Source organism: Mastomys coucha, unplaced genomic scaffold, assembly GCF_008632895.1.
Source record: "Mastomys coucha isolate ucsf_1 unplaced genomic scaffold, UCSF_Mcou_1 pScaffold1, whole genome shotgun sequence".
Taxonomy (NCBI): Eukaryota; Metazoa; Chordata; class Mammalia; order Rodentia; family Muridae; genus Mastomys; species Mastomys coucha.
Window position 1 is genome coordinate 27,022,483 of NW_022196891.1, and position 11,508 is coordinate 27,033,990.

The 11,508-nt window shown below is 40.7% G+C and overlaps 1 protein-coding gene across 1 annotated transcript in view; it reads right to left on the bottom strand.

Moving 5' to 3' along the window:
* Positions 1–11,074, bottom strand: part of LOC116070092 (zona pellucida sperm-binding protein 3 receptor-like) — a 39,691-nt gene extending 28,617 nt beyond the window's left edge. Inside the window, exons 1-4 of the mRNA XM_031341275.1 lie at positions 10,943–11,074; positions 1,785–1,882; positions 1,363–1,529; positions 63–245 (exon numbers count right to left, since the gene is read on the bottom strand). Of these exons, the coding sequence (XP_031197135.1) occupies positions 63–245; positions 1,363–1,529; positions 1,785–1,819 (385 nt within the window). The 5' untranslated portion in view covers positions 1,820–1,882; positions 10,943–11,074. The remainder of the gene's footprint in view (positions 1–62; positions 246–1,362; positions 1,530–1,784; positions 1,883–10,942) is intronic.
* Positions 11,075–11,508: the final 434 nt, after the last annotated feature.

Here is an 11,508-nt window from a genome sequence, read left to right on the forward strand (position 1 = left end):
ACATTTCGGTGAGAATTTTCTGAGAAGAAAAATTACAGGGGAGAACACATGTTGATACTCACTGACACAAAAGGTAGTATAGACCCATGAACTATTCTCATCACAACTAACATGGCTTGCATTGATTCTCTTGAAGCCATTATGGCAGGCATATTTCAGGACAGTTCCAGGTGGGAAGGTTGTCGACTCATACAGTGGGTTGACTGGAGAAGCAAACGGTAAACTGGGTGGAAGTCCACAATCACCTGGATACCAAATTACAAGGAACACCATAAGCTTGAGAGGAACACCTCTACCTTGAGAGACAGAATCTCAACATTTGAATACTAAGGTTTACTGAGCAAGGACCATGTGTCTTTCTTATGTTTTCTGACTGTCACTACCCCAAATCAACACAACAGATCACCATTGATGCTGTGTTCTGGCAATAATAATAATAACAACAACAACAACAACAACAGTGGCAGAGAAATTTCACCTACCCTTTCCTAGTCAGTAATATATGCCAGTTTCACAATTTTATCACTGATCACATCTGCCTAATTGAAATATAGTCATATGTCATGCCAAGTAATATCTTTTGCCTTTGAAAAGCATATCTCATTATGCCAGATTAGCTGTTTCAGAAGACAGGATGGAAAAGAAGCATTTCATTTATGTTCACTTGGAGCTTTTGAAATTTGTATATGTTGTCTGTTTTAAAAGAGCTCTCAAAGGCCCTTGTTACTGTGAAGGTTCTATGACCCAGTGTAAGGGAATGCCAGGGCCAGGAAGTGGGAGAGGATGGTTGGTGAGCAGGGGGAGGGGGGAGGAAACAGGGTTTTCTTTTCTTTTTTCAGAGGGGAACCCAGAAAGGAGATATCATTTGAAATGTAAACAAATACAATATCTATTAAAAAAGAAAAAAAGAAAAAGAAGAGCTCTCAAAATCATCACAATGTTGGTACTACATTGAACCCTTTGGGGGAAAAAAATCTTAATCTTACTTCCCTAGTTAGAATTAAATAAAGAACTAAATACCTTCCACATGACCAAGTGGAACTATCTGTATCTATTTTACATAATCACTTAAACAATAGGGAGTTTTCATGGTCAAACAGACAGATAACACATATTTATTCCTGGTCAGAGTTGCTTTGGATTTAGATTATTTGCAAATCCCTGCAGAGGAGATTCTAAAACAATATCAAAAGCATCTACAAAACTATCTTTAGTCAGGGGGATAGCAAATTTTTCTTAAACTTCAAACCTTTTAATATAACCCCATGATGTAAAAATGAATATCCACTGGACATTGCTTAAAGCACACATGTGACAAACTCATGGCATGGCGACATGTGGCTTGTTTCCCCCATTACTTACCAAGAACAGGAGCCATCAGAACAGTGGCCAAGGTCATTTGGAACAGAGTTGAATGAGATGTTTTCCACAGCTCAAGGAAGGGCCAGGCTATCACTCTCCCTTTTCTGTGGAGGATGGAGTTCTTGGGGAGTGCATCTGAAGCTCTTGGAGGGTACATGATCTGATGCCTTTAAAAATATGTTTCTATCAGGAAAACTCAATAGTCATTGGTCTTGTGCTTGTCACTAAGCAAAACCAAACCAAAACAAAACAAAAACCCCAAAAAACAAAAACAAAACAAAACAAAAGCAAAAGACAAAACAAACAAAAACAATCAAGAAACCATAGGAACTATCTTCAAAGGGATTATAATTAGGTGTATAAGAAAGTATATTAAATGCAAATGTTTACAACACATGATAGCTTCTTTTGACATAACATACCCCAGGAAGTTACTCAGAAGACCAGTTAATTCCATATGGAAAAAGAAGAGTGGACTTTCCAGAAGTTTCTTCCTATGTGGTAAGTGTTGCTGTCAATTCTAAAGTAGAAGGTACAGAATAATGTATATACCAAAAGGAAAGTTAAATTTAGACATAACATTGAGAAATAAAAGTCATCTCTAGTCACGACTTTGATTAGTTTAGAAGATATGAGTTTTAATAGGAGGACAATTGGTTACAGACAGATTAAAAAGTATATTTGATTGGATGCTCAATACCAAGATTAGAAGTTTGTCTTCAGGGAATGGAGAGAGCCACGTTTGTGCTGGTTTTGAGTGACATGATTATTGTGATTTCCTAAAATGCCATGTGATTTCCTAAGATGGCAGTATCAGAGAGAGAGAGAGAGAGAGAGAGAGAGAGAGAGAGAGGGGTGACAGGGAACTTTATTTAAAACATATATGCATGCAGTAATCATCAACAAAACCAAGTTACTAAAACAAAACTACCTGATATATGGGCACAGCTCAGACTTATATAAGTTTGTAGTGATTCAATACAATTCTCACAAATAGATACCTATACAATGAACCATGAAGAAACATCCCACTCCACAATTCTGCCTGCCTACCAGTAGGTCTGCTATAACCTGAGAGACATACAGGTGAGATCTTCTACTTCCCCAACCCCCTAACAAGCCTAGTATCCTAGCAAGCCCAGTAGTCATGAGCTCTGCCTTTCCCTGTCAGAGCTCCAACTTTCTTCCAGTTTGAACCTACACCTGCAGTCGAAGACTGGCTCCCCACGCCCCACCCCATAGTTCCACCTACCTCCTAGGAGGCCTGCTCCAACACAGGATGCCCAGGTCACCCAACACAAGAGACAACAAGAAGGTAAAAGGCAAGCACAAGAACCTAATCAACAGAAGCCAATACAATATGGCATCATCAGAACACAGCTCTCCTATTCCTGCAAGCCCTGGATATCCTCACACACCTGAATAGCAAGACTGTGACCTTAAACCCCATCTCAAGAAAATGATAGAGGTATTTAAAGAGGATATAAATAATTCCCTTAAAGAAATACAGGGGAAAAAAACAAATAGATAGAAGACCTTAAAGGGTAAACAAACAAATCTCTTAAAGAAATACAAGAAAATACAATCAAGCAGGGAAAGGAAATGAATAAAATAGTCCAAGACCTAAAAATGGATATAGAAGCAAGGAAGAAAACACAAATGGAGACAACCCTGGAGATGGAAAACCTAGGAAAGAGAAGAGGAACTGCAAACATAAGCATCACCAACAGAGAGATGAAAGAGAATCTCAGGCATAGAAGATACTATCGAAGAAATTGATAACATTGGTCAAGGAAAATGCCAAGTTTAAAAAGTTCCTAACTCAAAACACCCAGGAAATTTGGGACACTATGAAAAGACCAAATAGAATAATAAGAATAGAAGAGGGTGAAGATTCCTAGTTTAAAGGGTCAGAAAACATCGTCAATAAAATCATAGAGGAAAAACTTCCCTAACTTAAAGAAAGAGATGCCTATACATGTACAAGAGGCCTACAGAATACCAAATAGACTGGACCAGAAAAAAAATCCTTCAGCTTCATAATAATCAAAACACACAATAAACAGAACAAAGAAAGACTGTTAAAAACCACAAGGCAAAAAGGCCAAATAACATATAAAGGCAGACATCAAATGATACCTGACTTCTCAACTGAGACTAAAAGCCAGAAGGGCCTGGATAGATGTCTTGAAGACTGACCCTAAGGGACCACAGATGTCATCCCATACTACTATATCCAGCAAAACTTTGAATCACCATAGATGGAGAAACCAAAATATTCCATGACAAAACCAAATCTAAACAGTGTCTTTCTACTAATTTAGCCCTACAGAGGATACTAGAAGGAAAACTCCAACATAAAAAGAGTGTAACTACACTCAAGGAGATACAAGAAATTAATCATATCACAGCAAAACCAAAAGAAGAGAATCTCCCTCACACACACACAGTAACATTTCCAACATTAAAATAACAGGAACTAACAATCATTGATTGGTCATTAATATCTCTCAACATCATTGGACTCAATGCACCAATAAAAAGACACATGCTAACAGACTGGATAAGTAAACAGGATCTATCATTCTGCTGCATACAAGAAACACACCTCAGCAACAAAACTAGACACTACCTAAGAGTAAAGGGCTGGAAGAAGGTTTTACAAGCCAAGAGACCTAAGAAACAAGCTGAAGTAGTCATTCTACTATCTAATACAATAGACTTTCAACCAAAAGTTATCAAAGAAACGAGGAAGGGACAATTCATACTCAATGAAAAAACCCAACAAGATGACATCTCAGTTTAGAACATCTATCCCAAACACAAGGGCATCCACATTCATAAAAGACACTTTACTAAAGCTGAAATCACATATTAAACCCCACACAATAATAGTGGAGACTTCAATACCCTACTCTCACCAATGGACAGCTCATTGAAACCTAAGTTAAACAGAGGAACAATGGAACTGATAGATGTTATGAATCAAATGGATTTAACAAAAGAATGGGTAAAAAAAAATGTGGTTCATTCACACAACGGAATATTATTTAAAAAACAAAGCTATTAAAAACAAAGGCATCACAATTTTTGCAGGCAAATGACTGGAACTAGAAAATATCTTCCTGAGTGAGAGAACCCAGACCCAAAAGGACATGCATGGTATGTACTCACTCGCTGATAGGCATAAAGCATAGAATATCCATGATAGGTCCTACAAATCCAAAGAAGTTAGGATGTTTGAATTGCACTTAGAAAGAGGAACAAACTAGTCATAGGAATGGAGGGAGGAATCTGAGTGGAAGAGGGGAGGGGGAGGGAAATAGGAGGGCAGGTGTGAAGTGAGACAGCAGAGGGCCAGGAGAATGAATGGAAATCTGCAGCTTCCAGGGGTGTAGGGAAATCTTTAGGAAGTCTCAGAGACCTCAGATAGGGGAGGCATCTGGGAGTCAATTCGGGAGACCTTAGCCATGATGCCTAACAGTGGGGACATAAAATCTGAAGAGGCCACCTCCTGTAGCCAGGCAGGACCCCCAGTGAGGGATAAGAACACTAGCTTTCTTAGTCAGGGTTTGTATTCCTACACAAAACATCATGACCAAGAAGCAAGTTGGGGAGGAAAGGGTTTATTTAGAGGCAGGAGCTGATGCAGAAGCCATGGAGGGGTCCTGCTTACTGGATTGCTTCCCCTGGCTTGCTCAGCTTGCTTTCTTATAGAACCCAAGACTACCACACTAAGGATGCCACCACCCACAGTGGGCCCTCCCACCCTTGATCACTAATTGAGAAAACGCCTTACAGCTGAAATCTCATGGAGGCATTTCCTCAAGGGAGGCTCCTTTCTCTGTGATAACTTCAGCTTGTGTCAAGTTGATACAAAACAAGCCAGTACACCAACCCACCTACAAAACTCTCCACCCAAAATTTGTCCTGTCTAAATGAAATACAGGGTCAAAGATGTAGCAGAGACTGAAGGGAATGGCCAGCAAATAACCGGCTCAACTTGAAACCCTTCCCATGGGCAAGCACCAATCCCTGATGTTATTAATGACACTCTGTTGTGCTTGCAGGCAGGAGTCTAGCATAACTGTCCTCTGAGAGTCTCTACCCAGTAGCTGACTGAAACAGACACAGTTACCCACATCCAAACAATGGAAAGAAGTCAGGAACTCTTTTTTTCTTTTTTGGTTTTTCGAGACAGGGTTTCTCTGTATAGCCCTGGCTGTCCTGGAACTCACTCTGTAGACCAGGCTGGCCTCAAACTCAGAAATTCGCTTGCCTCTGCCTCACAAGTGCTGGGATTAAAGGTGTGTGGGAACTCTTATGGAAGAGTTGGAGGAAGGATTTAAGGCCCTGAAGGGAATGGGAACCCCACAGGAGGACCAACAGAGTCAACTAACCCGGACCTCTGGGAGCTCTCAGAGGCTGAGCCACCAACGAAAGAGTATACAGGGGCTAGAATGAAGCCCCTGGCACATATGTAGCAAATGTGCAGCTCAGTCGCCGTGTAGGCCCCACAACAAATGGGGCAGAGGCTCTCCCTAAAGTTGTAACCTGACTGTGTTATCTGTTCCCCTACAGGGCTTCCTTGTCTGGCACATCACAGACTGCTGGCATGTGTTTCTTGTGGCACTACTCACAATTATTGAGTTACGGGAAGGATAGGAAAATGTACTATATGTGAATAGTGGACTTTTATTAAGTCCCATAGACAAATGGAATTATGTCTTTTCCTGGAACTGGATGGAACTGGAGATCTTGTGTTAACACAAATACAACCCATCTTCTCTCACAGGCGGCTCCTACACTTCATATGAAATTATGTAGATGATATGACACTAAAAGGGAGACCACTTGGGCAATGAAGGGGAGCCGTGGGAGGTCAGAGGAGAAAGCAAGAGCTGGAAATGGGCCTTGAATATGTCGAGGTATATAAAGCGCTTCATTGAAGATGTCTCTTTGAAGCTCATCATTGTGCATAACAAACATACACTTGACCAGTGTCTCACTGGGGCACCATTAGAGAAGCTTCCTCTTGCAACACATGGCAACGGATACGGCGAGCCCCACCTGGGCAACGCAGAGCCGAGAAACTTTGAGACCTTCCTAGACAAGATGTCTTCATTGAACCCCTCCCCTCTACCCCTCCCCCCGGAAACTATACAGAATAGGAGACAGACATCTGTAATAGCCACAAAGGATAGGTGTTGCCACGGAAACTGTCTTGTAGACATAGCAGGGCCAATGCACACATGAACTAACTCGCAGAAACTGCAACAGCATGCACAGGGCCTGCACCAGTTAAAGCCAAACAGGATCCTCGAGCTGAGACAGGAAAGGAGATGGGATCTCTTCTAACCAAGAAGCTATATCCAACTGACAACCACTTGCAAAGGGAAACTTAGTTTTCTCCCAGGGAGTCTCACTGGGTGTATAACCACATCTGCGGGTGGGTTTCATGCCCAGCAGTAGATGTTCATTTTTTTTGGTCATAAATGGTTTTGTTTGGGCTTTTGTTTGTTTTGTTTTGTTTTAATTTTACTAGTATTTTGCTTGTATAGTATGCCTTCTGATTTTTGTGGGTTTTGTGGATTTTGGTGTGTGTGTGTGTGTGTGTGTGTGTGTGTGTGTGTGTGTGTGTGCATATGTCTGGGTATGTATGTGTTTTATGCTTTTTCTTTCCTTATTTTTTCAATTCTGACTTCTTTTGGCCTGTTATGTTTTCTAAAGGGAGAGAGAAAGGCGGCTCAAAGCCAGATGGATGGGGAGGTAGATATCTGGGAAAGATGAGGAGGTGAAATTGTGATCAGAATATATTGTATGAAAAATGTTAGTTTTAATTTAAACAACAACAGACGAGCTGGCAAGATGCTCAGAAAAGTAACTGTACTTGCTGCCAGGCCTGATGACTGAGAAAACTATGAAATAGTCTTCTTTTAAAACACATGCTTAGTTATTGATTTTTGTGCTGCTTCCCAACAACAACACTCCCACGGCTCCCCTTCATTGCCCAAGTGGTCTCCCTTTTAGTTTCATATCATCTACATAATTTCATATGAAGTTTAGGAGCCACCTGTGAGAGAAGATGGGTTGTATTTGTGTTAACACAAGATCTCCAGTTCCATCCAGCTCCAGGAAAAGACATAATTCCATTTGTCTATGGGACTTAATAAAAGTCCACTATTCACATATAGTACATTTTCCTATCCTTCCCATCTGAAGTTGATTCTCTGAACCCATAATGGTGGAAGGAGAGAACGGACTCCTACAAGCTTTCTTCTGGCCTCTGTATGTACAATGCAGCACATGCTTCCCCCACCCCAAGCACACACACAAAATCAATAACTAAACATGTGTTTTAAAAGAAGACTACTTCATAATTCTCCCACCAGGGAAACTAAAGTTGGAGAATGTCAGTGTGAGGTTGCCTGGGTTACATGACGAGTGCGTTCACCTGTTTTAAAGGTAGGCACATCTGTAAGAAGTGGGGCTCTATCAGGAGGCAGTGGATGAAGGGGGGCAGTGTGAAGATTCCTGCCTTCTCTGAAGCAACTGGTTTGCATCCTGACAGTAGACAGATGCCAGGCACATCTGCTTAGCAGTAAAGACATCATTTCACATCCCTTGTTTACCAAAGCCCCACACTGAGGCTACAGATGAAGTGTTGGGATCACAAGGGACACTGTGCCCTCAGAGATGGGTTGGGTTTTGTTGTTGCTGTTGTTGTTGCTGTTGTTGTTGTTGTTGTGGGTTTTTTCTTTTATAAAGGTAGAATTTTATTTGTGTATATCTGTTAGAATTTTCAAGAGAATTTAACACTAGTATCCTTTTTAAAGGACTTGGCCTAATGCTTAGAACACCAAAATATGTTTTTATGTTAGAAAATATTTTGGAAGAAAGAAACAGAAGCAAGATTAGAATTAGTTCTGCCAAAACCAGAACTCTTAGAAATCCAAATGTCATTAATATGATTTAAAATATAATAATGAGTGATTGTGTCACTAGGGCACTTTAATGACATATGCATACTCCAGTGCAAAGAAACACCCAATAGAGTTGATGCCAGAGGCCTTTGGTCTGGTGTCCAGTAACCTCTGTAAGAGCCAGTTTATATGTAGATCAGATAGACAGAGCTGTCTTGCAATCTTTCCCTGGTTTTCCATTCTCTCCATGGGAGGAATTCATGTGCTCCCACAACCTTGTCTGACATCTGTATATTGCACACAGACAGCTGGTTTCAATTGATAACAGTCTTATACTTAAAGTGCTCAGTTCTGTGAGGTTTTGTATTTCATTGAATTCCAGGCCATTTTCACCACATCCTCCAAAGCTACATTCTCATTAGTAAGTGTTTCCTTTCTCTCTTCCCCAAACCTAGCATCTCATATGTTATATATATTAAGTGGGTTACTATATACATATACATATATATTGTACATTATATTATATACAATATATATTAAGTAGGTTCTTAATATATTAAATTAAAGATGCTCCCTGATGTCTCATCATCCAACTAAAACTGTATCATAAGCGAAAACATATAGCCTGTAGTCTCAGTTTACTTTCCCTGTGGCTGTGATAACATACCCTAACGGCAGCAATTTACATGGGAAAGGGTTTATTTTAGACCATAGTTTGGAATACAGTCTGTCGGGTAGGGAAGTGCTTGCAGCTGGAGCTGGAGAAAAGTAGCTTAAATTGTATCTGTACTTAAAAAGGAGAGAGCAATCAATTCTTATGCACTGCCAGGACCCCAGCAACCCAATGGCGCTACCCTTCTTTAAGGTGAGTTTTCCCACATGAATTAACCTAATCTAGATAATCCCTCTAAGGCCTGGAGCAGAGGCTAGCCTATTAGCTCATCCCTCATGGGTGTGCTTGGAGGCTTATATCCTAGCAGATTCCAGATCCTATCAAATCGATGCATTAATATTACGTCATACCCACCAAATAGCAATGGCTTGGCCTGATCTACATTAAACATACTCCGAACACTTAGACTACACTCAGACAGAACCATCTACGAAGCCTGCCTTGTACTACAGTGCTAAACATCCCACATACACAAAGAGGGGGCATTTCGAAGACACTACAGGATGGAAACCACGAAACTCGACATCCCAAACCCCACTGGTAGCACAGTTCATCCCAAACATCGGTCATTTCTTCTCTCACTGCCACGTTTGCCTGGGAGCTGCGAGTTCCCACTGCAGTTCGGTCTCATAGGAGGGCTGTTGCACTGGCTATTGCTAAGACCAAACTTGAAAAGTTAAAGTACGCTTTCTGTAGCACACATATCTGACAATGATAAGTTCTGAAAATTATACGTCAATCTGTCATCTTAGAGATCACCTATATTTAAACAACGTTGTCATAAACATGTATGTTTTTCGGTGTGAACATTTTTTTCCCCTAGGGCATGTGTAGCTATCCCGAGACTCGTGGACTACTTTGTAGCTACTTTGTCAACATTCTTAGTGATAGTAAACTGGTTTCCAAAGTGAATAGTCACTTTACATTCACACCAATAACTCATAAAGAGTCCAATTTCTTGACCTATCCCCTCTAAGCTTGGGTTTACTGTGCTTCTCTTGGTGGCAGTGGTGGTGATTTGTTCGAGATGCAGTAGCCCTGTTGCTATGGGCATGATGTTTCCCTGTGAGTTTGATTGAAATTTCTCTAAGGAAAAGTGATATGAGTGATATTGGCATGCAGTCGTTTGCAGTTCCTGTAAGTGAGTTCCTTAGACAAAGGTGCATTCAAATAGCCTCACTTTTAATTTAATCGCCACCTTTTGTTGTCAACCTGTGAAGGTTATTTCTTTACCTATCCTGTATTTAGGGAGAAAGGCTGCCCCTCTAAGGTCTCAGTAGCCTAATGCGTCCTTAAATTTCCTGTCTTCTAGCCTCTATTTCCCAAGTGCTGGAATTACAGGTGGCAGACATGGTGCCCGGTTTTCTATTCACCCTTAACAGGATCTCTCTAAGCACAAGAGTAATTTTTATTTAATTTTAATGTAGCCCAACTTTTCTGATTTTGCTATTGCTGCCTCCTCAGGAAGTAAAGATTCACTCTCGTAGAAGCTTTATGGTCTGGCTTTTACATATAGATCGAAAATCTTTTATTTTTTTTTTTAAAAGCAGGGGCACAATGCTAATTCTGGAAGAGTAAGGGGCAGAAGACACAATGAAGACTAAGCTTTCTCTTGAGAGATGGCAATGAGGGCGACTCCTTGTCTTCCCTCTCAAAAGTTTATGGCCAATGAAGAGAGAAGCCTTTCTGTGTGGTTGGCCCCAATCTCCCCTCTGCTGTGTGCTTCCTGAGTCCCACTCTCCAGTTCCTTTTCCTCATTGGGTAACTAGTATCATTTGCCATTTTCACTCCCATATACAGGGAGTAGATAAACAAACCAACACATTTGCCTTCACAATCAGAAAAATGGTACCACTCATTTCTAATCTACTATGTGCCTTATTTCCTTGTTGACCATTACTTTTTCCCCAATTCTGTACTCATCAAGGTGATAAACCTCTAGCCTTTCCCCTAAGGTATTCAGAGTGTTTAGTAAATGACTGACCTGTGGTTATCTGAATAAGTCGTAGGAAGACTCGAGTGTTGCCTTGGGGTTTTTCCCACCTCTCAGAATGAAGTATCCTCTGGTCACTGGCATTCCTTGCCCCTCCCTGGAACAGAATCACCACAGCATTCTTTCCATTCAGGCAAATGTTCTGATCTAAATCTGAAGTTCCAGTGGTGTGGTTGGTGGTTGGCTGAGCAAGTGGGGATGAGTTCAAGTAGAAATGGAGTCAGTCATAATTCTTGTAAAGGATTAACTGCAGGTCCTTACTCTCAGCTAAGCTTCAAATGTGATTAAACTATGCTGGTGTTTGTTTTTGTCTTGCCTGCCTGTGAGAGGCAACTGGGAGGATGTTTCTACTGATGTAACCACAGTCTTCTCATTGGTGGATTCTGCAGATGCCAATGGTTGACTGGTAGATTGTGTAGGTAGGGACATAGTCGTTGTATCTGTACTGAACATGTACAAACTATCTTGTACATTATTCCCTAAACAACACCATATAAAAATAATTTTCATCATATTTACATCTTGTATATATTATTATTACTATAGTAATTATATAG